Genomic DNA, 26355 nt, shown 5'->3' with positions numbered 1-26355 from the left:
TATGGTTTCATGCCTCTCTATGACCCCATTCGTTGCCATAGCCCAATAATTCTAATTTGGGGAGGCTGCAGGTGACTAATTTTGTGTTCCTGGATTCGAGTAAGAAGTTGGTGACCTGCTCCAAGGAAAAGATTATCTGGGTCTGGGACCTCGACACACAACACTGCCTTCAAACTGTAGGTGGCCATCACAACAAGATATGGTCGATGGATGTTGATTCTAGCGAGAAGTTTGTGGTGTCTAGCTCGGCCAATCAAGAGCTGCGGGTGTTCAAAATCAAGAAATTAGCTAAAGAGGGTCAAGATTGGAACAAATGGGATGCACTTCTTCCTAAAGCACCACAGGATATGAGCTTTTGTTGTGGATGAGAGTCCGGTGATCAATCGGAATGTCGAGGTCGTACAATATTGGGTCATTGATGGTTGGGCTCAACAAGGACAAAGCGTTGTTCACCATACTGGAATTAGGAATGGAGGAAATACTCACACAAGTCGTGGAGCAGCTTACAAACATGTTATATACAGGTCAGCATTTTCTTCTTTCAGTATCCCGTGAATACTGAAAATGTTTGCTAACAAATAGTAACTAATAGTCATCACAATATCTGATATTCATAGTTTTATATATCGATTGAAAAGGTTCACGATTTGTCAAAGGAACCGCAAGTTGAAAGAGAGTTCATGCTTATAAAACTAAATGTAGAGGCAAAATAGGTCTTGTGGTAAAAGCTTATAGATTTTAATTTGTGCATGTGATGCTCAAATTTACATCTTTCAGTTCGAGTGCTTTGGGGGTGGGGTGGGGGTATAGTTTGGGTACTCTACTTATTTCTTTAATTTTACATGCAGATGATGGGTTTGGTTGATATTTTCAGAGTGAAAGTGCTTGATCTTTCCGACCATACGCTAACTACTGAGGTAAAGTCCATGATGTGTCTTATCTTGCAGATCACTTACATTATCACTTGTATATATTTATATCTTTTATTAAAGCCAAGCATCGCCAAGTATCCTCTCTATTTTTGAGTCATGCCAAAGGTAACTAGAGATCCTGGAAAAAGTGTTGATGTATAGTGGAACTTGAGCAAATTTGGGATCAAAGAAGTTGCCAGAATTGGCAAGGTTATACTACTTGAGAAAATATAAGGAGCACATATTGCTTTCTTCTTGACTAGATCTAATGGACCTTATTAATATAACAAATAGCTTTTCGACATGAGAAAAGGGGACACACTGCTTCTTTTTGGAGGTTCTCCGTAGCTTTCTATCCCAATCTTGAAGTGAAAATGCCTTCAACATCTCTAACCAAGCACTGGAAAACAACCAGTAGGATTCGGAGGAATCTTTCGAGATGAAATGACAATTTTCGTCATTCATATAATTCCTTTAGTATGTATCCTTTTTTCTTCAGCGTTGCAACGATAGTCTCCATTTATTTTGACCTTGTTTATTGTGTTATTTGAATTATTTTTATGCATTCAATGAAAATCAACGCACGCAATATAGACTCTCCTCCATTCTTTATAATACAAGTTGTTATTTTCTGAATTGGCCTTGTTGATGATTTCCCGCTATCTTTTTTCTGTCAATATGAGTTTGTAAGGGGAAAACATTATTTCTACAGAGAATTTACCAATATTGATCCTTGCAAGTGCACCTTGTATGCAGTGCATATCGATGTGATTAGCTAGATTTTTCTATTAGTTTAGGAGAAAAGCATAACTTGGTGCACTATTTAAATTGTTTTATGATTCACAGTATCTGTATTATGTCGAAAATAATTAGTCTTAATTTAAAATCGGTAAGAAGTTGGCTATCTTATAGAGTAAGTACATTTTCATAAACACTAGCTAGAAATGACATTCGCTATGGTTTTGTGTGAACAAGTTCATTGCAAATACTTTTTGCTCCAAATTGCATATACTGGTTGTTGCAGTGGTATGAATTTTTTATATACTCTTATGTTCTTATTAATAGGACGATATTTGTCCTATGGAATCCTATGAAACCTTCCCGGTTAATCAAATTCTTGATGCTTGGGTGCCACGACTGACAGTGCTATAATCTCTCGCATTCTTCTTTCGCTAGAGCTATTGTGTTGCTGAAAATTAGTGGGAAGAGCCCTGAAGTACACTTGAAAACTAAGATGTCAATTGATGCCATTTTATCATGCATGTACTGAATATGTACATTCAGTCAATGAATGATGGTTGCAATGATTGGTTTGTGTAATTTTTATTCAGATCAATCCGTAGGTCACACCTGAGTAATCTAACCTCTTAAAGTTATGTCCGAAGTTAAAAAATGTACATATTGGTTTGTTTTTCTTTTTCAGTGGGATTATGTCTTCATCATGCCCCCCAACATTTATTTTTTGTTACTTTTGACTAGTTAATTATTTTGCAAATTGTTCATTTGTGGTTCCCTGAAATGGTCAGGGTCAGTGGGAGGACGACAAGTGCCACGTCATTTCTAGAGTGTGGGGAGAGAAAAATGCCAAATAAAGAAAGACGCGCCGAATCGGACACGCCACGCTTCCTTCCCTAGGAAGGAAACTCGCACATCGAGTGGCCTCCTCCTGACCTCCTCTCCCCTTCCCTGACAGCCTCCTCTCTCTCTCCTCTTCCTCACCTTTGACAGCCGCGCCTAGAGGAGGTCATCCCTGGCGCCCGCATCCTTGGTGTGCTGCCGCCGATAGCCCCCACTCTTCTCCCATTCTTTGTGTTCTGTCAGACACTGATCGAGGTGTACGGGACAGCCAAGAGCGGGGTGTGCATCGCGTCCATGGGGGTGTTGCACCCGGAGCTGGTCATGAAGTCCATCGTGCCCGTTGTCATGGCGGGGGCGCTCAAGATCTACGCCCTCATCACCGCAGTCATCATCTCCACTGGGATCAACCCCAGGGTCAAGCCCTACTTCCTCTTCTATGGTTACACGCACCTCTCCTGCGGCCTTGCTGGCGGCATGGCCATCGGCATCTTCGGTGACGCTAGTGGCAAGGCGCATGTCTTCTCGGGGCTATCGTCGCCATTGCTTCCCCCGCATATGCCTGCATCAAAGGTATTCGACATATTGTCCAGGCGATCTGATTGTTCTTCACTATCTTCTCTTTGTATTTCTTTGTTGTTGTTTATTGGTAAAGTGTGCATTATTCACGTCTTACAAGTTTATGCATTGCTCACGCCATCTAACAATTGTGTGTGTGTTTGTGTATTGTGATAATGAACTATCTACATGACTTATATATTCGATCTAGCCATGTTATGCCTTTTGTCACATGGGTTGGGAACTGACCATGTTTGATTATACTTCATTAAATTTTCAACTCAAAACTTTTCATCCTGAGGAATTCATCATCGTTTGGGTATTTCATTACCATTGTGATTGGAAACATCAAGTATTCAGATCACATACAAAGACATACGGAGATAATTAAATATCTTTTTGCTGGATGTTTCTTTAAGAGTGCATATAAGAATACCATGATTTTTTTCTGTAGCAATCCAAGCCACCCTTTCCCAGCAAGTTTGGTGCTTTCGAAGCTGCCAACAATTATTGTGATTGACCATGGGAAGGAAGCTTTTACCACTTGTGGTGATCTCAGACCGGGTGAAGAAGGTATACAGTCTCCTAACTTCACAACATTTTGGTTCAGTCATTAATTTATATACAAAGTAATATGCAGTCTCTATTGGTTGCTTCTGGGAATCCAGACTTCCCTTTACCCATGGATTACTCTTTCATGTGCTTCTCTGTGCTAAGGTCACCCAGTTCTAATGTGCCGAAAAGGAGAGCAAGGGCACGGCAGTGCCTCCTTCCCATCTTCACCCAGGTAACCTCACTCGTCTCTCTTAAATTTTGCAACAGGCAACTGTTGCTGCAGCACGGGGCTCTAGAGTACTTAGTCTAGATTCAACTGAGTTGCAAGTGAACCTTTGTCCAATTATTAATACCTTTTTTGGTAGATTTTAGACTTGCTATCTTGTGTTAATTTAAGGGCTGGCTAAATTTTGTATCTTTCATGTTGCTCATGTAGGAAGGATGGCGATCTGTCTAAGTTTTAGAGGTAAATCGGGAATAGTCTTTTTTTATGATTCATAGGCCATAGCTCAGCGTCCGTGCAATAAATGTTATGACCAATGCAACATTTCTCTTACCATGTTTTGTGTAAATATTCATCAAAAGGATTGTGCTATTATGTACATAACTCTTGGATGCAACTTTTTACCGCAAATATCTTCTCGATTTAATCTGCATATTTACTCTAAATGCTTGTTCAAGTCATCTACAATATCTTTGAAATTTGTGTGTGAACTCCCATTCTCATTTCTCAGAGGCGTTGTAATGATCTGAATGAAAGCCTTTTTATTTGCAAGCGGCGGACTACACCCTGATACATATAGTTAGAATACACTAACCTATTCCGCTGATATTGTAGCATGTTCATTTGGATCAGTGAGATACACATTCTCTCCTTCCTTCTCTAATATGTAATTTTGAGTGTGTTACTTTGCCTTTTCCATTGGTAATACAAAGGTATTAAAACTTAATTGATTTGCATTTTACAAGATGGCATTTCTTCTTTGAGTGCAGGGATTCGAAGATGATTAGTACTGGGTTTTCATGGTCATTAAAGTCGAGTGCTGATGGATACTATGCTAAGCTTAATCAAATAATTATTCCCCTTCGCGAGGAATAGAAAGAGCCAGCAATTGGGCGACCCTGCATGTGTGGCTGCTTATTCCTTCCTAGGTGTTGCCTTTGCAAGGAAACTTTCTGCATGCTTGACTTTCTCTCCCAGAGGAATCCCTCCTTCTAGATCTCATTGTAGCTTTTATGTGAAAGTGGCTTGATCATGGGCATAAGCAGAATGCATTCAATTTCATTGGTGCGTGCAGAAGAGCAGTGAACTTGGAAGGATTTCTATTCCGATGTGATCTACGTGGTCTATGCCCGAGCAACATTCCTAAATATAGCTCATCATGCCATTCTTTTTGGCCCATGGCCACATCAATGTGGATGTTCCTATTAAAATAAAGGTACATAACTGATATTTTCTTGGATTATTAATTTCTCAATTTTGTTGCTCGGGTTTGTCTCCCGGGATTTCGTTTACTGTGAGATGCTATCGACACACATAGGCACACATGCCTAATCTGTTCTAAGGTTCAGTTTCTGGTCACTTCAGTGAGGTTTTTCATCAAAGAATCTCTTTGAACTCATATTTTGTACCTTTATATTTGGTTGTTGGTTGTATACCTTTAATCTGCTTTGTCGAAGGTTGTTGGCATAAAACTTTAGTGCTTCGTTGTTCATCAGTCTCATTCCCTCGATAAGTAATATTGAGGCAATAAAAAATAGGTGAAATTCTAGGAAACATGAAGAAGCGGGGGAACACGATTCAGTTGTCATTGGAAAATAGTTTTCATGGCTAAATTACATTCTTTTCGGGAGTAAAGTCGAGTGCTTAAAGCTTAGGCTAATCTATACCTTGATTACAAATTCTACATTCTCCTCTTTGAATGTCATTTCTTTTGCTGATGTAATTGCATGCCTTTGTTCCAGGACTCTTGAGTCTGCCACTTCGTCTGCTCTGGGATCACCCCAATTGCTAATTTGATGCACATATAAATGCCTAGATCTAATATGTCATCTGCTTAATGTTACTACTGTTGTACTAATTAGTATCTGGCAAGGCCTTCAAGTTCTGATGCAACTTAGAACATCCCTCTTGAAGCGGAAGTCTCGTTGACAATAATAAAATTGTAACTTTGAATTTAGGAGTCACTTACCCTCACTAGCGTGTTGGTGAATTGGCAAGATGACTAGCTACCTAGCATATATTTCTTACAAGCTCAAAGTTGGTTGTCCTAATGTATTATTGATTAGAAACAATAATACAAATTACCGATACACCTGACTGGAAGAGTTGTGACCAACATTACTCTTGCATTATCTGGACTCTAAAATATACAATAAAATCCAGTTACAATGTTCATCATTAAAACGTCAACTACAATATTGCCTTATTAGTTGTGTGGGTATTAGTTCTGATAATATTTCTTTTAAAATGAAGCTTAGAATGATCAAAATATTACATTCACAATGGCCAACCAGTGAACTACTAAACTTTGTTATATAAAAATCCTACTGAATATCTTCACTCATATTAAGTATTACAGGGCTTTCACATATCCTGCTCGACCGGACAGCGGTGGTAGTGAGTAGATGAGCATGGTGCGGAGGTGTGGTGTTGAGCCACTGATGGAGGCACTACATTGTCAGGATGTGTCCGTCATGACGCCAATGAGGCATGGCGCCATTTGTTCTACCGAAAGGTGCTGCAGTTAGGCGGTCTCTTAGTCCTTTATCTCTATTTTGTGTCGCTGCTTCTACTTTTGTTGTCTAATGCATGTATTTTGAGGATTTCGTTCAAATGTCTCTATTAGTGAATACTGTGTTCTTATGTATTCCCAAGAAACTTTTTGTTTTGACAACAATTGGTGAGTTAGAACTAAAAGGGACCATACATCAGAGAATCATTTGTAACTCAGTTATGCAAGCCAATTTAAAATGTTCGTCACATTATTGATTGATGGGTTATATAGTCCTCACATTATGGTACTGTATAAGTGATTTTGAATGTGTTAGTAAGCCTATTTGTATCTTTGAATTAATCTTCTCCTACTAACATATGCTAATGTTGATGTACATGGCTCACTGAATGCATAACCAAGCTGAGACCAGGACCCAAGTAGCCATTCCAATGTGCTTAGATAAGATTGAAGCACACAAGACTGCCTCAAGAGGTGCTCCACGACCGCGCCCAACCCCTAGTAGGAAGCAACGCGGCCGCATTTCTAGTGCCTATGGAAACAAACAAGAAACTAGAAGGAAGCATGTGCCAATATCAATGGAATTTTTGCTACTATCAGTTTTACCAAAACAAAATGTGATTCGGATTTGAGTTTTCTTTTTCATGGAACCAAATTCAACTTAGAATGGGAGCAATTGTTTTTTCTCTAGATGCATATTCCCAATTCTGTTGAAGCATGTGTATTCATGGCAGTAAAAATAGTTGTGCTTTTGATGGAAACAATTTTTTATATAACGTTATTTGGTGAAATCAATATTGTGATAATTATTTTTGTATAATATATAACTTCTACTAAATTAAAGCAAACCTAATCAATGTGGTAGAAAATTCTGCGATCATTGTAAATATTTTTTTGCGCTGCATGATTCATGTCGTAATAAATACTGCTTCCTCCCCTACTGTCGCATGCTTCCTTTCTTAATCAAAATTGAATTCATCACAACTTTCTGCATCAACTATCAGAAATCAAGGCCTCACAAATCAAAGTGAACCATATTCATCTATGTGCATTCATTCTCTACGGCAGGGAAAAGAATTTCATACCCTAAACCTGTGCATCTCAGTACCGTGAAGGCAGACATCGCCTCTACAACTAAACGCCAGTGCATCACTTCTCAAAAAGCAATGCTTCCATCAAATTCATCGCCCCCAATTTTGATCTTCTCTCTCAACAAACGGGCGTACCATGAGCTAATGTAAAACAATGCATCAGTCACTCTTGACATCAACTCATACGCCCCCCAATACACATGAGCAGCACTACAGAAACATGGCAAAACACTAGAAATCATCCTTAGTTTATCTGTCCGTCGCCATTATGGACAATCTGATATGGGAGCTACTTATTGGACCAATCTACAGCACAACCTCCTGTTTTGGAACTAATCCCAGGCCATGGACAATTTGGATCGGTTGAAGCAGAACGATGAACTGAATTGTAGAACCCACGATACTCAGTCTCAAGGGCCAGGTGCGCCATTTTTTCTTGAACTGGAGATAACCACACAACAAAGAAGCAGCGTCCGAGGGGAGGAAGAAACAACTAGAGAGAGTGAGAGAATGACCCGAGTGTGGGGTCGTGGGTAGCGGGAGCAGTTGGGAAGCACTCAATTAGGGGCTACGGTAATCTCGCATGGGCCTGACGTACATCATGCTTTCAATCTAGGGGCCTACAACTAGACTGATAGATGCAATCTATCAGTAGTCTGATGCCTAGCGCTGCCCGTAACAAAAAGCTGCATGCAGTAAGGACAACAAATCCAGTTCAACATTAATCCTGCATCCCAGCAAATACAATAACATAGGAATCACCCAACTAGTTCATATTCTGATTCCAGCATGGATATACTAGATAGTTTTGCCCTGAGCCCGAGCCACTGAGACCTACATGTACCCATACACACGGCAATAGGTAACAATATAGATACTATGATAAAATCTTTGACCGCTTTCAGCTCGGCCGGCAGGAAGCTAGCAGCCAGCTCCCTGAGAACAGATGGGCAGCTATTCTTCACATGCTCGTAACCATCACTTGCCATCACGCCTCCAAATTGGAAGGCGAAGCGAGGAACTCAAAACAGGCCTCCTTGATTCTATGCAAGCCGTGCTGCTCAGCTAGAGCCAAACTAGTCGCCACGACGTCAGAGTCAATGAGGTTGCACAACTTCTCTTCGCATATCAGCTTGAGCCTCTCAATATTGTACCTGTCTGCCGCAACAAGTAGATGACCAGCCATCGCCACGTCTCTTCCTGTTTCACCCACATCAGTTGTCTCAGGAACAGGCAGTGAGTCCGTGTAAATGAAGTGGAGCAAAGACTTGAACACGTGACTTTCCATATCGCTAATTTCAATCAGACTGTTCCCACTCTCCTTCATGGGGCCAAAGAGCTCCGCTCTGAATACTGATGACCAAGCAGCGAGCACGGACCTATGGGCCAAGAAGCTTTCCCCGCCAACCCGAAAGGTCACATCAGCTCCATCAATGCTGATGAGGAGGTCACCGAGATGCTGGTGCAAGTTACTTGGAGGAACCGCAATAAACCGATTAACTTTACGTACAGGCTTCATAACCGTAACATCACACCTGATGCTGAAACTGTCGTCTCTTAGATGCACTGATCTCTCGAGATCAGCAGCCTTGATAAAATTAGGAACAACCCTAACGCCCACACGTGTGGTGGGAGTCAAACCCGCTCACACGCTCTATAGCACTCAGACTACGCCATGTCACCGCATGCATGTGGAAATCTTTTTGGATTTTCTGTTTTCAAAATGTTTTATCTCTTAAATGAAAAATCCGATTGAAGATCCGTTTCCGCCATTATATCCCTCGCGACGAGATCTTCGAAACTAGATCTCATATCAATATATTTCGATGAATTTTTTGGTTAAAAGTTGCCATGTCTATTGCACATGAATTGTCATGATGTTTACCCTGAAGTTGTCATGATATGTTTCAGCTATTTTCTTCTACATTTAAAAGTAAATTTTGATATATTATAAAACAGAGAACTAAGAAACTAGACTTGCCATGCACCATAAATTAAAATTGCCATGATACATGCACTTAAAATTGCCATGGTTCATACAAAAAAATATTTTCATGATGAAAGTACTGGAATTGTCATCATCAAAAAACTAAAATTGACATGATCTACAAACTATAATTGCCACATGACAACTTTAGTTTAAGGACTATGTCAACTACAGTGTAAACATCATGGCAATTTTTGGGGAAAAAAATTCGTCAAAACATATCAACATGGGGTCTAGTTTTGAAGATCTCATCGAGACAGATTTAATGGTAGAAACAAATTTTTAATTCGCTTTTTTAATTAGGAGATAAAAGATTTTTAAGCCGAAAACCAAAAAGATTTCTGCTAATGTCATCTGTTCATACGTGACAAAATGAGTGGTGATGAAGGCGTGTGGACGATGTGCAAGCGCCCACACGTGTGGGCGTTAGTTTTTCCGAAAATTAGTGAAACCCTAGTCTGAATCTTTGCTCCGGAAGATATGTTCTTCGGTGATCTTGGATTTTGATTCCACTGGTTCCCCATCCTTGTCAAGCAGACTAAATCTAACTTTCGCCTTCACTTCCTTCGCAACAACAGAATCAAGAGCTAGAAAAACAGATACGGAACCGGCTTGGGTGTCGCAGCCGTTTGGGAAATACCACACAACCCAGTCGTGACCTCCAACACTGAAAGGGGTAGATTTCACGTAGTTTCCATGCTCGATTTGCCCCTTGATTCTTGAGTACCCGTCTATCTTGATCACATATGAACTTCCCTCAGATGACGCTACAATGGCAGCAGGGAGATCGCGAAGCTCCGCCATTCCGTTGGTGGGCTAGGCAGTTGCAGGGAACGCGGGTCGAGGCAGCGTCCCCTGGCCGGGGATGGACCGACCGTCGGGGTCGAGTTGGGTCGATAGCTGGGACGGTGGTGTAGAACGGCGCTGGGAGGGAGATGGGAGGGAGGAAGAGGGGAAAACGGAGGAGCAAAGATGCCGTCGTCGCTGCCGCTGCTAGCCGTCGACGGTCCTCCCCTACCTTCACCACGCCGTCAGGGCGCGTCGCGGCAACGGGCCGCGCGTCAGCGAGTTGCCGGGGGGCAGCTCATGTCGAACGCGGCAGCAGTTGCCGTCGCGCGCTGGGACTAGGAAGAAGACGAGCGGAGGACAGGGAGGGCGGCGGCGGCGGCTGTGAATACCTCACGAGATGCGGCTAGGGTTGAACTTTTTTTTTTAGACGAGGCCAGGGTTGAACTGGGAGAGAGAGGCCTCACGGCATGGTGGGTCGAAGTTCGTGGGCTTAGGACCTTGGGGCCGCAGTTGTTGGGTTTATCCATGGGCCATATTCGAACTTGGTAGCTCAGCATGTGTAATCTTACAGCCGTTACTAAAAAAAAGCAATAATCTTACTGCCTCTTCTAAAACAAAAAGAAATAATCTTACAGCCTCTTCTAAAAGAAGAAATAATCTTACAACCTCTTCTAAAAACCAAAAGCAATAATCTTACAGCCTAAAAAAAATCTTACATTTTTTGAATACGCAAAGTTTGCATATCTTTCATCGACGGATAGGAGAAAACAAAGTAACAAAGAGGAGACGGATAGGATACAACACATCACACACTCGCCCAAGCATATACTCCAGTCATGGAAGGCAAGGAAGTGAGATCCAGAGTAGCTAGGCCACTTCACGAACAAAGCCGGCACCACTGTCGCGCGGCCACACCACCAGGACAAAGCAAATCAATGCACCCAACCTTGAAGTGTCAAGAAGAGTCGGCAAGTGGGTTGTAGAATCAGATCGGGCCTAAGGAAGAAGTCATGGAGGAAGAGCCGGCAATGTCGTACATTGCGATCCGGATGCCCATGCCCTAATTAGCAGCCCAAAACCATGCATGCCGCCCACATCACCAATTTCAACACGGAAGACAGCACAAGCGGTAATCTTATGTAATCAATCGATTGAGAGTTTAGGGCTCGAGGAACACTGGTCGCCGTCGGGATACCTTCCATCCCCACACCTCCCGTTACCATCTTGGCGCTGAGATGTGGGGGTCTCAGTCATCAAGAATTGTATGGTCTTCGCCATCATATAGTGGTGTTTTGCGAATAAAATTACTTTGGTTTTTCTTTGGGGGTGCCATGAAGGCAGAGAGGTTTGTGTTATCGAAGAGTCAATTATTCATATATGATAAGTTTAGATTAGTGTACCATGTTCTTTTTGTTGGTTTGATTTTTTCTTTGACTTAAAATATTTTCTCGACACTATGGTGATAATCTTGTGGTTCAGCGCTATGCACTCCTAGAGGATCATTCCTGCACCAATTATGTTTCTTTCTCATGGCTTCCGGCGATTCATGTTGCTAAAAAAACCTTTTTGATAAACAAGCTCATGTGGGTAAATGAGTGGAAGTATCACAGTTCCTATCCAATTGCACTCTCTTTGCAGTAATTCATTTTACAAGATTGATACCATGGAGAAGATGGTTTCAAGATATTTCACTTGTAATTCTTAGTTATATGAGGTACTTTGTAGTTTTTGGATCTTGGATCCGAAAGCATTGCATCTATACAGTAATATCTTGCTACTATGAAAAAATATATAGTTATTTCTAAAAAACAATAATATTTCTTGCTAAAAAATAACTTCTTACTTAAAAATAACAATTTCTCAAAAATCACAAGTTAGGGTACAGGTGCAAAGGTTACCTCAAACTTCTCTCGTGGTCCCCCGTAAAAAAACGTGTTTCGTGGTGCATCTTTGAGGGTGGTGACGCGTGACACAATGCATATAAACCACTTGTCGTCACCAGGAAGTTCATGTGTATTTTTTTTAAGGATGCATTTTTCTCGTGCGGTGTAAATTTCAATCAAAGTTATCTAAATCGAGTGTCCAAATTGCAAACAGATTTCACCGTAACATTTGTCGCGTCCATATCTTCAAAACTAGTTCTTGTGTAAATACATTTCGGTGAATTTATTTTCAAATGCAGCTTGTACTTCCAATGACAACATACTTGTACTTCCCATGGGTAGTGAACTCATGTGTAATGCAATGTGTAGCCCTCTCATAGTGCAATTTATAGTCCTTGGTGTAACATGTGCTTCTCACATGGTGTAACATGTATTTGCTACGCAATGCACCCTTAAATCTCGGGTGCAATATGTACTTTCAGTGTGGCAACGTGTACTACCTGGTGTAACATGTTCTTCTCGCCCGCTGCAACCTATGCTTCATGTGTTGCAACTTGTATTGCTAGTACAACATGTAATTTGCATGTCTTGCAACATGTACTCCAAGTACGAAGTGTACTGTTACTAGCACAAGTTGATAAAAGCTGGAGAAAAGAAAAATAAGTGAAAAACAAAGGAAAATAAAAACCAAAAAAGGCCAAAATCGGGGCCCACCATGCAAAAACCAGAAGAAAAAACACATTTCAAACCCTCATTGCGGCCCGCGGTGCCTTTCTGGTCCACCACGCGTTAGATTGGCCTGGCCCATGCATAACTTTGGGATAACCTCCGTTTAGTTGCTCTCGACTTTCTCCTACTTGGACGCTATTATGTCTACGTGTCTCTAAGAAGCGCATGAAGGGAGGCTCGCCTACATTGCCTGCTCATGGTGGCTTAATTCCGCCCACTAAGCAAGCAAAGTTTTCTTTTCATTTTCTATGTATAAATCCCAAAACGTTTTCCTCACTATTTCATATAATGCACTACCTTTGTAAAGAAATATAAGAATGTTTAGATCACTAAAGTAGTGATCTGAACACTCTTATATTTCTCTACAGATGGAGTATTTAATAAAACGCCAGTTTTAGAAGAATGTTTCACGAAAATTGGCGTCTAATTAAAAAATTAATTTGGATTATTCAAAAAATGACCATGTAACTAAAAAATGTTCGGGCTCTTAATAATCTCGTATGATTTAAAAGTGTTAACATATTTAAGAAAATATTTAGTAGATTTAAAACTTATTCATGCATTTTAAAAAAATTGAAAAGTGTTCATACATTGGAAAAAATGTAGTCTGCTTATAAAAAAGTGTTCATCCCTTCAAAAAATGGTACCATATTTGTTTCAAATGTTCGCGCATTTAGTTCCCCTCTAGTTCCCTCCACATCAGGTGGAATGAGAAGCCCTATCACTGAGGTTCATTTCTGTTCTTACACACTCATACTAGTCTTCTTTTTTTAGGGAGTAGTCTACCTTTTAAAATATGTTCATGTGCTTTTAAAAGTATCCACACCTTTAAAAAATGTTCATGTATTTTTTTAAATGATTGCGCATTTAGGAAAAAATGTTTATGTACTTTTGAGAAGTATTCAAGTATTGTAACAGTTATTCATGTACTTTTGGAAAAGTGCTTAAGCCATGAAAAGAAACTCATGTAATTTCTGAAAAATGTTTATACTTGTTGTAAAAAGTTAAAGTGGGAAAGTGCAAAAGAAACATAAAAAGGAAAAAAATATAAATATAAACAGAAAAAAGATAGAAAATAGAAAAGGAAACAGGGAAAACATTTATAAAACGGACAAAAGTTGTTTCCCAAAAATAATCCGCATGCAGAACATCATAATGCTGGCTACGGGTGATATATAGTCTTTGCGCTCCTGCTTGACGTTGGTGCCTCAAACAGGTTGGGCAAATGCCTAGAACGTACATGAGCCAGCCATGGCGCATTTCATTAGAAGCGTAACTTGTTTTAAATATGTTGTCAAATAAGTCTTAAAAAAGGGAAAAGTTCATTGCAGAATCTAGAGAAATGTTTATGTAGGTGATAAAAATGTCCATGTACATAAATTAAAATGTGATTTCCGTATTTGAAAATTTTCCATGCATACAAAAATACATATTCATATATTAATAAAAGTTCATGTATTTTTTTCTAAAAGTTCATAGATTTAAACAAAGTAAGAAGATAAAATAAGGAAAATTGAAAATTGGAAGAACTAGAAGATGAATGGAACTAAATAGCAGAGTGTAAAAACGTGAAAATGCCAAAAAGAAGTAAGAAAATAATAAACAAGAGAAAAGACAAAAAATGGAAGTGAACAGAAAAACTCGCACCCCTGAGACAGAGGAGGTAATCTCACGACGCCGAAGTGCGCCATGCAAAAATACTATACCGCCTTCTCCTCGCCTTTGGCCGCAACAAAGTTTAGTGAAAAAACTGCTTTTAGAAAAAACTTCCCCTAAAATTTGCAATCGGACCTCACGACACCGAAGAAGACGAATAATGTCAAAAAAGAACCCCCTGCCACCGCCTTCTCACGGCCTTCGGCCGCACCAATGGCGCTGCATTACATTTTCCTTTTTGTTCTTTTCTTTGCGAGAAAATTTTCGATCTATTCATTTTTAATCATGATATTACAACGAACACTACAAATAATAAAATTACATCTAGATCTATAGACCACCTAACGATCACACTGAAGGGAATCAAAGGCGCGTCGCTGTCAATGTCCTTCCTTGTCGGAGCCGTGCATAACTTATTTTAGTAGCACTGCATTGCGTTTTCGACAGAGCGAGGACGACGATTAAATTAGGTGGTTTATAGGACGTCATACGTACTCCCTCCGTCCGCGAATAAGTATACATCTAGCTTTTGGCTTAAGTCAAGTTTTAATACTTTGACCATCTTTCTAGAAAAAAGTCAAAGCATTTAAGGCACCAAATTAGTATCACTAGACTCGTTTTGAAATGTACTTTGATAATATATCAATTTGATGTCATCTATGTTACTACTATTTTATATAAAGTTAGTCAAAAAATTTAAACTTTGACTTAAAACAAAAGTTAGATGTAGACTTATTCGCGGACGGAGAGAGTACTACTTACCTGGACGAGGACGCCAACAACGCCGCAAGCAATATGCTTGTTCCTAGGATTAGAATCATCAAATTGACCAAACATACGGAAGCCTAGGGAAGTCGGGGTCGGGCAGTAAATATTCAAACCGTTTTCTCCGTATGCAAAGTAGGCGATGCCGCAAGACTTCCAAGTCAATTTCCCAGCCTGATGTTGACTTGGCATTTGGTCAGATATGGCATGCTGGCCGATTAGTCAAATAGGGAAAATTAAATTAGTTAATGGTCAGACGTCTCTCGCAACCATGTGTATCTATATAAACACGTATACGTACTGGATCATTCAAGGCGATTGGTGGTCCCCTGCGTTGAAGCAGTAGATGGCTCCAGTTTTTCACCACTGATAATGGCTTTGCTGCTCCCCCTTGAAATTTCAGTCCCCACGTTGGGACTAGTATAATGTGTTCCTTTGTGGCAGGAGTAATATATAAGCAGCGTGCTTAACTAACTAGCCATGTGGAACCGGAAGTCCGGAATTGAACGAGCGCATCTGTTTCACGTGTAGAATCTGTTTCACGTGTAGAATTGGTTCGGCATTTATTTTATTTTTTGCATCAGGAACCGTAGAACTGGTTCTACAGCAAATTATATTAAAATATGTACTCTTCATCTGAAAAACTTGTCCCTTAAATGAATGTATTTAGCACCAAGTTAGTGTTAGACCCAGTTAAAAAAATTCCGGACAGAGGGAGTACGAAGCACAAGTTACACCCAATGAAAGTTTATCCTATGCCAGCTCTAGGAAACATCGTGTGAGTCATGGTAATCAAGTTAAATAATCTTCAACCCAGCTATAAAGTGTATCCTTGAATTTATCCTTTATTCTGTGAGTGATCAACAGAAGATCCATCTTGAGGAGGCGTCTCCAGAAGGTAACAAAAGCATTTTGGGCTTTGAAGAGTTTGGCATCTCTCTACATTCAGATTTTTTTTTTGAAAAAAATTATTACCCCTGAACTCTGCATCTGGACAATGCATGCGGATATTTTATTAATTATTCACAAAGACCTTACAAAATAGTACATTAGGTAGTCTGAAGCCATCATTTTAGCAATAATTGTCGCTACTCCTATCCATTTGGTGAAGGGGTGCCGATAGTCCGAGCTTAATACCAAACAGACATCGCACCAAAACCTAACATCGAAAGCCGGATGCCCCAACCAAGCCACATACCGGGTTTGGGGCACAAACCGGTTCGACGCACTCTCACGTGTCGTCACCGCCGTCTTCCATCGATCAATCTTCAGAGCAGAAACTAACGCACCGACCTTGCCAGGCCTCTCTGCCATCGACGCCACCATGACGCCAGACAGCTTCCTCCTCCTGCGCGAGTCCATCTCTGCGCATCGGACGTCGAATCTCCACTACGCCATGCCGCCGAGATCCGCCACCATCAATGTGTAAGCTGAAGCACCGCTCCACCAAAGAAGCCTTCCATTGGTCCCTCGGCCCATATACACCTGGTGTACATGAATGACGCCCCCAAGAGGGAAACGATACCAGAGCGCCGCCGTCATCTGATCTACTGATCTAGGATTTCCTCCGGAGATAGCAGAGAGTGGCCTTGAACTTCTCCACGGTGATGCCTTCAAGAAGGGAACGACGCAGACAGCACCGCCACCATCGGCCTTGGCAGCTAACCAAGAGCAGGTTTTCACCCAGATCTCTTCGAAGAGCCTTCCTCAAGCATCTCGTGCACGGACTGCAGCCATCTCTGTCGGGGACTGGACGAAAGGGATCCAGGCCGCCGCCGCCTGACCGGCCATGGCACCACCACGGTGCCTACTGCCGGCGCCACCAGGCCCACCACGCTCGCCTGTAGATGCACATCAGAACCGCCGGCCCGCCCAAGCCCATTTGGGCAAGACAAGATCTGCGATCTCGGCCGCCGCTCCACAGGGGCGCCTCTGTCGCGGGGAGGTCGCGCCTCCACTGACGCCTGATAACCCACAAGTATAGGAGATCGCAACAGTTTTTGAGGGTAGAGTATTCAACCCAAATTTATAGATTCGACACAAGGGGAGCCAAAGAATATTTGAAGGTATTAGCAACTGAGTTGCCAATTCAACCACACCTGGAGATTAATTATCAGCAGCAAGTAATCAGTAACAAAGTAATATGATAGTTTTGATAGTAGTAACAGCAGCAACAGTAACAGTAACAGTGATATCAATATTTTGTAGCAAGTGTAACAGTGATGATAGCAGTAGTAACTTAGCAAGAACAATATAAGATAAACTCGTAGGCATTGGATCGGTGACTTGTTGGATGATATTCATCATGAGACAGTTATAACCTAGGGCGATACTACACTAGCTCCAGTTCGTCAATATAATGTAGGCATGTATTCCGTAAATAGTCATACGTGCTTATGGAAAGAACTTGCATGACATCTTTTGTCCTACCCTCCCGTGGCAGCGGGGTCCATATTGGAAACTAAGGGATATTAAGTCCTCCTTTTAATAGAGAACCGGAACAAAGCATTAACACATAGTGAATACATGAACTCCTCAAACTACGGTCATCACCGGGAGTGGTCCCGACTATTGTCACTCCGGAGTGGTCCCGACAATAACTCTTAAAAATTATATTAACTCATATCAATGACATAATCAGCTAGCGAGCAATAATAAGATATCTTAAACAGCAACACGTTGTCAGAACAACCATGATATAATATGACAATAGTGGTTTCTCGCTAGCCCTTTCTGAGACCGCAAAACATAAATGCAGAGCACCTCCAAAGTTCAAGCAGCGACTAGACATTATAATTCATGGTAGAAAAGATCCAGTCATGATGCACCCAACATTAGCTGCACACAATGCATAAGTCATGACAGTTGTGCTATTAGGTTCTGGCGCTTATTTTAGAAGGTGATGACACAACATAAAAGTAAATAGATAGTCCCTTCGCAGAGGGAAGCAGTGATTTGCAGAGGTGCCAGAGCTCAAGTTTTAAAACAGAGGAAAATGATATTTTGAGACATGCACCCTTCTCATTTACTTCATGACCATCAGTTATCAACATCTTCCATGCTAAGCACGCTAGTGATGGTTCCCAAGCGATAAAAGTAAAGGTTTACTCCATTGGAAGTTTTTGTTTGATTATTTGTAAGTTTTTTCTATTTGCAGTTTGGGACTGGGCGCCCCTATTACCGCCCTTTTCTCGTGCGATGGCAAGTGAATAAACACTCGACCTGAGAATAACCTGCTTAGCATGGAAGATACCGACCACCTCCTGTCGTTCCATGAATGACCCAGGCACACAAAAAGGGTATTTATTTGAAATTTTTAGAGGTGGCACATGAAAATTTACTTAGGACGACAGGGTAATACCGCATATAGGTAGGTATGATGGACTCATCTGTAACAACTTGGGTTCAAGGTTTTTGATGTACAAGCAGAATTCCCACTTAGTACAGGCGAAGGCTAGCAATTAGATTGAGAAGCGGCCAGCTAGATAGCAACAACGGTCATAAACATGCATTATGCATAAGTAGCATTGGACACTAGCATGACTAGGATATGAATACCATGAACATAAATATCATAGAGGCTATGTTGGTTTTCATTCAACTACATGCATGAACATGTGCCAAATCAAGCCACTTGAACATTCAGAGAAGGATACCATATCATCATACTACATCACAATCCTTTTAACGCAATGTTGATATCCAAGATAAATCATTATCCACTCCTAGCTACTTATGCATGGCATGAGAAACTATAATCTCTAATTGTCATTGCAAACATGTTTAATCATAATGGGCTTAATCATGGATACTAGGTTAAACATATGTACACAAACAAAACAAGTCGAGTTCATACCCGTTTCTCTCTGCCACGGCCAGTTCATTGGATATCGTCATTATTGCCTTTCACTTGCACGATCGAACGATATGAAAATAATAAAAGTGCAAGAGTGCCGTGGACTAAGCTGGAATCTGTAAAACATTTTATTCAACAGGAGAAGACAGGGTAAAATGGGCTCTTTATTAGATTAACATTTATTCATATGGGAGCCACTCAACATTTTCATTGTTTTGCTTTTCCTCGGTATGATTCAAATAAAAAGAAAAGAAATTCAGAGAAACACACTAAAATATTTTTGGAGTTTTTGTTTTTCTTGAACAAGCAAATAAAAGGGAAAGGAAAAAACGAGAAAAACTATTTACACGGGAAAGCTCCCAACAGGCAAAAGAAGAACAAGGAAATCTTTTTGGGTTTTCTTTTTAGTGCTACTACTAAGCATGCATAGAAAGTAAACTACTACAACTATTTTTTGGCTTTTCTAAAGCTTTTCAAACACACAAGAAGAAAGCAAGAAAATAAATTTAACATGGATGATACAATGAAAAAGTGTGAACACCGACAGCTGGAATGATATATATGAACATGAATGTAATGTCGGTGAGAAACACATACTCCCCCAAGCTTAGGCTTTTGGCCTAACTTGGTAATAGATCAGTAGCCTGGATAGTAGCTGGGGTACTGAGGAGCTGGCATCCACTCATCCCACTGCTGAGGCTCCTCCACTGCCTCTGCAGCAGCCTGAGCGTTCCGGTAGGCGATGATGTCCCAGGCATAATCCTATATGCGCCCCTGGCAACAGAATCAAACAAAGCAGGAGCAGGCAATGGAATAATATCACGAGTTTCAATGCTAAAAACCAGGTTATAAGGGATAGGAATGCCAGGAGAATTGTTATCAATGAAATGGTGGTGATCCATGGCTGTGCGGTCTAGGTAAACCTTGGTCACGGGGTAGTCATGAGGGCATATCTGAACATTAAAGTGAGCCGCCAAACGAGTAGAAAAAATCCCACCATGTATTTTACCCTTGGATTTATTAATATGGAGGCGACGAGCCACAATAGCTCCCAAGCTATAAGTGTTGTCGCCCTCTAGTGCATGACGTAAAACAGCAAGGTCTGGTGAACTGAGTGCACCCACCTTCTCTCTAGCAAGCAAGCATTTTGCAATGAAAAGAGCAAAGTAATGAACAGCATGAAAATGCAAGCTAGCGGAAGTGGTAGCTGACACCCCTCTCTCATCTCCCACTGTCAAGGTGCGATAAAAGGCCTCAAACTCTGCTGGCCTAGGCTCAGCTAAATTCCCATCAGAAGGGTTCATGCATATGTTACAAAATTCAGTAAGTGGTATCTGATGGTTTTCAGCATATAAATCAAACCGCACTTCAGGAGGATTATTCCTAGAAAGGAAAGTAAAACTTTGAACAAAGATGTTTGTGAGGATTTGATGCTGTTCACACTCATCTGCGATGAAGTCGGTGAGGCCGGCATTACCAGCATATTGTGTGAACTCCTGAAGAATTCCAGCCTCTTCCATGAACTGGGTGTGCGGCCATTCGCACGGCCACACCTCCGCCAACCTCTGATGATGGAGATCACTGTCAGATGACTCCCCAATAACACCTTTGGAGTTCTTCTTAGAAGCAAACTTCCTAAAGATATTCATCCTTTTCCTATGAACAAAATTCTGAAATTTTTAGTCCACAAATTTTTCTCAACAAAACTTCACAAAATTGATAGCAACTACTCATAGGGATACATAGAGGCCATAGCAAGCATTCAAACTACTTAGAACTCTAAGAATTTAACATGCAAGCTCATCTACAGCACCACCATGAGTAGCTAATTATTCAAAATATAAACCACTTAAACAAAAACTAATTGGACAAACGGTGGAGTCACATACCAAGCAACAATCCCCCAAAACAGTTTCAGAAAACGGAGCTTCGAGCAAAGAGATTGAAATCCACGGGTTTGAGAGCAAGAACATGGGAGAGAGAGCAATGGAGATTTTTTTCTGGAGGTAAGTGATGATGTGGTGTGAAGAGATAAGTGAGGGGGCCCACGTGGGGACCACAACCCACCAGGGCGCGCATGGGGGTCCTGGCGCGCCCAGGTGGGTTGTGCCCACCTGGTGCACCTCCCTCTGATATTATTTGCACCAAAAATTCATAAATATTCAGAAAAGAATCGTATTAAATTTTCAAAGCATTCTAAGAACTTTTATTTCTGGGTCATTTTTTTATTGCACGGAAAATTCAGAAAACAGACAGAACATGGCATTTTATTTTATTTAACTAGTAAAAACAGAAAACAAAAAGTAGGGACAGAAGGTAGTGCTTACTAAATTCATCAACTTCATACCTCTCAAAAATGATTCATTAATAAGGTTGATCAGGTCTTATAAACAACCACTTTTGATTAGCATGAAACCGAAGAACTTTCGTAAATCACTAAGTTACCTCAATAGGGATATGAATGTCCCCAACAATAAGCATTTCATATTTCTTTTTGACAGTAGGTAGATGTATTTGAAAACTTCCAATAGTGATTGTCGAAGATTTTTCAATAACATTAATACCATTCACTTGGAAGTGTTTCTTCGGAAAGTGCACCGTATGCTCATTACCATTAATATGAAAAGTGACCTTGCTTTATTGCAATCAATAACAGCCCCTGCAGTATTCAAGAAGGGTCTACCAAGGATAATCGACATGTTGTCATCCTCGGGCATCTCAAGTATAACAAAGTCAGTCAAAATAGTAACATTAGCAACAACAACGGGCACATCCTCACAGATACTGATAGGTATGGCAGTTGATTTGTCAGCCATTTGCAAAGATATTTCAGTAGGCGTGAGTTTATTCAAGTCAAGTCTTTTATATAAAGAGAAAGGCATACACTAGCTCCTAAATCACACAAAGCAGTTTTCACATAATTCTTTTTGATAGAGCAGGGTATAGTTGGTATTCCCGGATCTCCAAGTTTTTTAGGTACTCCATCCTTAAAAGTATAATTAGCAAGCATAGTGGAGATTTCAGCTTCCGGTATTTTTCTCTTATTAGTGATGATGTCTTTCATATACTTTGCATAAGGAGGCATTTTCAAAATATCAGTCAAGCGAGTACGCAAAAATACTGGCCTCCACTTCGGCCAAGGAGTTGGAAGGGGGCTACCTACAGGCAGTCGGCTCTGATACCAACTTGTGACGCCCTCGATTCAATCGTACACTAATCATACACGCAAATGTGTACGATCAAGATCAAGGACTCACGGGAAGATATCACAACACAACTCTAGACACAAATTAAAAAAATACAAGCTTTATAGTACAAGCCAGGGGCCTCGAGGGCTCGAATACATAAGCTCGAATACACAAGAGTCAGCGAAAGCAACAATATCTGAGTACAGACATGAGTTAGACAAGTTTGCCTTAAGAAGGCTAGCACAAAAGCAACAACGATCGAAAAGGCAAGGCCTCCTGCCTGGGAGCCTCCTAACTACTCCTGGTCGTCGGCGGCCTCCACGAAGTGGTAGGCACCCTCAGTGTAGTAGCAGTTGTCGTCGAAGGTGGCGTCTGGATCCTGGGCTCCACCATCTGGTTGCGACATCCGAGAAGAATGAAAAAGGGGGAAAAGGGGGGAGCAAAACAACCATGAGTACTCATCCAAAGTACTCGCAAGCAAGGATCTACACTACATATGCAACATTATCAAAGGAAGGTTGTATATGTGGACTGGGCTGCAGAAATGCCAGAATAGAGAGAAGGCCTAATACTATCGAAGACTAGCATCTTCTGGAAACCACCATCTTGCAGCAACAGGAGGGAATAGAGTAGCATAAAGTAAAGTAGTAGTAGTGTTATCAACCTCGGCCAGAGATCCTTTCTCGACTCCCTGCGAGAAAGCAATCCCAGAGCCATACTATCCAATTATCATCTCATATCCAAGTCTCATCTCAAGTATCCAGTTCTAGTTGTATCGATCGGGATACAACTCCAAGTGTCCGTTACCGTAGGACGGGCTATCGATAGATGTTTTCTTCCCTACAGGGGTGCACCAACTTACCCACCACGCTCGATTAACTCCGGCCGGACACACTTTCCTGGGTCATGCCCGGCCTCGGCCAAACAATACGCCGCAACCCGACCTAGGCTTAATAGAGAGGTCAGCACGCCAGACTAAACCTATGCCCCCAGGGGTCATGGGCCATCGCCCCGGGAACTCCTGCACGTTGCGTATGCGGCCGGTGAGCAGACCTAGCTACCTCCCTAAAAAGGCAGGAGCTTACCAGTCCAACCCGGCGCGCGCCGCTCAGTCGCTTACGTCTATTAAGCTTCGGCTGATGCATACGACGCAGAACGCCCATACTATGCCCACGTGATGGTTAGTGCTATCAGGCCAGAGGCCCCTCGGATCAAATATCCAAATCGTAGTGGATTAGGAACGTGCGGTGACAAGCAGAGACTCACGAAAGATGTGACCCCGTTGCCCCATCTCGAGGACTTGCGGCAAGGGCTAGGAATGCCCGGCCACGCCTCGTAATTATCTCGCAGGCACCCTCCAGGTCAACCCGTCTCCACATCACTCACAATTAAGCTCGCGCGGGTACCCCTCAGGGCCGACCCGTCTTTAGTAACATGGTTCAGTGTAAAGTCATAGTAACCATAATAACTGTGTGTCCAAACATCAAGGGGAAACCCCGAAGAATCACCCCCGGTGGATTCCACTCGATGTAATCATCAAGGTGAACGTAAGAGGAACCACCCCCGAGGTTCACACTTGAGGGGTTGCACGGCAGAGTCGTATCGGAAGTGGTTACACTACAGGGTTAACATCAGAAGTGCTGTAGAGGTCTCACCCTCGGCACTCGATAGTAACCCAGTAGTGTCAAGCAACTAAGGGGAAAGTGATGTGTGGTGCTGGGGCCTGGTCTTCGATCCCATTGATCGGGTCTTCAATGATGAAGCAGGGGCAACAAGGACAAGATGGGGGTCACTGATGGATCACTAACCAACCTATACTAAGCAGTTTAGGATAAGCAGGTTAGGTACAATAGCAGATACAAAAGTAGGCTATGCATCAGAATAGGAGACAACAATAACAGTAGAAAAATCTAATGCAAGCATGAGATAATGGAATGGGTGATATCGGGATGATCAAAGGGGGGGCTTGCCTGGTTGCTCTCGCAACGAGGGGTCATCGTCGATGTAGTCGATCACAGGGGCATCAGCAGTGGTCTCGAGGTCTACCGGAGAAGAAGAGGGGGAAGAAACAGTAAATACACGCAAACATAAGCATAACAAGACAATAAGCGGTGCTAGAGGTGTTCTAACATAGCGCTAGGCGATACTGGCGAAGGAGGATAACATCCGGGAAAGTTTTCCCGGTTCCGGACGTCTGTCAGACAGATGAACCGGAGGGGAAAAGTTCAACGTTTGCTATGCTAGGGACGTGTGATAGACGAACGGAGGGCGTATTCGGATTCGGCTCGTCGTTCTGAGCAACTTTCATGTAGAGAACATTTTCATCTTATATACGGTTTATTTTAAATGAATTTTCAAAGATTTAAACAATTTTCTGAAATTAATAATATTTTGAAAATAGATTAGAAATGCTACGTGTACCCAAAAGTACACCCAGCCCGCGGCTGTGTGGGGCTGACAGAGGGCCCAGTCAACTGCCCAGTCAGCAGTTGACTGGTCAATGTTGACTGTCAAAGGGTCCAATGGGACCCACATGTCATTGAATCAGTTTTTCTTTTAACAGATTTTAATTATTAGAATAATTAGCTAGCGGGGCCAGGCCGTCAGTGTCTACTAGTGGATAGATTAGCATCTAATCCAACTGTTAGTGTCTCAGGCCCACACGTCATTGAGACAGTGGCCAACTTAAATATTGAGCACGCCGGCGACGAGCTACAGGGGCGGCGGCGCCACGCCGGAATGCGTCTCCGGCGACCAAACAAACAGCAGAACCTATCATTCAAACCAGCGCATCGGCGCGCATCTACTGTTGCCGGCAGTTCTAGCAGGTACAGGATAGAGCAACGACAACTACGAAGGAAGAGCGCACGCTCATCGGGGCGGCCGCAGAGAGCGCGGTGGCACGACTAGCTGGCCACGGCGGGGGGAAAGCGAACGGGAAAACAAGGGGGGTCGAAGGGGGAGCTCACGACGAGGGTGTTCGGGGTGGCGTTCGGGGAGGGCGGCGCGAGCTCGGCGGGAAGAGCGGCGGGGTGGAGGCAGCGGTCTTCAGGCGTGGCCGCGCTTGAGGTTGAGCGGAGACGGGGACGACGCGAGGAGGTGGCCTGCTTGAGGTGAAGCTGCGGGCGCATGGGGCCTCCATGGCCGGCGGGTCGGGCGCGTCGGGGAAGGCCGTCGCCGTCTGGCGGCGATGGGAGGCGCTGGTCAGCGCCAGCGCGGGAGAGGCGGGGTCGGCGGAGGCGGGGTCAGGGGCGATGGGGATCGCCCGGATCCAACACAGAGAGGGGAAGGAGTAGAGGAAGGTGGGCGTCGCTGGGGGTGGGCGTCGAGTGGCGGCTTTGGCGACAGGGACAGCGAGCGCGTCGGGGGACGGGGACGCCGGCTGCCCCGATCCAGATCGGGTCGGTGGAAGGAGCATGAGGGGATCGTGGGGGAGTGGGGTTGGGCTCTAGGGTTCGGTGGAGTGGGGGTAGATGTAGGAGGGGTGGGCCGGCCTGGCGGTCCAGCTGGGCCGAGGCCAAGTGAGAGGGGAGGTCAGGGCTTTTCCTTTCTCTCCTTGCCTTTTTCTTTTTTTTAAACCCCTTTTTTTGTCTTCTTATAAATTGTAAAACTAAAAGAGTTTTGATATAAAAGAGACTTGTCAACTAAAACAAGCACATTAATTCTAAGAGTCACAAAAAGTTTAAGGCCGAAAGTAGTTGTCCAACTATTTTTAGAAATTTAAGAGGCCAATTTTAAATGCTACTGGATCACTAAATAATTTCCAGGGGCACTTTCAAAATCCAAAAGAGGTTGGTTCCAACATGACAAATATCACGGGATTATTTGCCACACTTTGAACATTTTAGTTTTCATGTTTGGCAAATTGAAATTTTTGACTTTAAATTTCAAGTTTGAATTTGAATCGGTTTTGAATCAAAGTGAGATTAGCAACAGTAACAGTGATGACTTGGCATCATTAGTAGGGGATTACTGGAGCTTGATTAACCGGGCGTTACAAATCTCCTCCACTACAAGAAATCTCGTCCCGAGATTTAAGAGCTGGAGTAAGGGGGAAGCTATAAGGACGAATGTCTG

General features: G+C 42.4%; 1 protein-coding gene and 1 pseudogene across 3 annotated transcripts; one reads left to right on the top strand and one right to left on the bottom strand.

Annotated features, from left to right (window-relative positions):
• Nucleotides 1-2233: 2233 nt before the first annotated feature.
• On the top strand, nt 2234-7084 carry LOC123496972 (V-type proton ATPase 16 kDa proteolipid subunit). 3 transcript variants are annotated; one of them, XR_006669111.2, is made up of 4 exons: nt 2234-3059; nt 3499-3831; nt 4036-5165; nt 6182-7084. XR_006669111.2 is itself a non-coding variant. In XM_045232442.2 (2 exons), exons 1-2 carry the CDS (start codon nt 2784-2786, stop codon nt 3562-3564), a joined length of 342 nt encoding a protein of 113 aa, XP_045088377.1. In that variant the 5' UTR covers nt 2234-2783; the 3' UTR covers nt 3565-6165. The 3 variants fall into 3 exon arrangements, 1 of the variants encoding a protein (XP_045088377.1); XR_006669110.2 differs by having other exon boundaries at nt 3499-5165; XM_045232442.2 differs by lacking the exon at nt 6182-7084 and having other exon boundaries at nt 3499-6165.
• Nucleotides 7085-8183: 1099 nt separating this feature from the next.
• On the bottom strand, nt 8184-12816 carry LOC109736612 (BTB/POZ and MATH domain-containing protein 1-like; annotated as a pseudogene).
• Nucleotides 12817-26355: the final 13539 nt, after the last annotated feature.

Source organism: Aegilops tauschii, chromosome 1 (assembly GCF_002575655.3).
Source record: "Aegilops tauschii subsp. strangulata cultivar AL8/78 chromosome 1, Aet v6.0, whole genome shotgun sequence".
Classification (NCBI taxonomy): domain Eukaryota; kingdom Viridiplantae; phylum Streptophyta; class Magnoliopsida; order Poales; family Poaceae; genus Aegilops; species Aegilops tauschii.
Note: the sequence above shows the minus strand (reverse complement) of the source record. Positions and strands in the feature narration are given on the sequence as shown.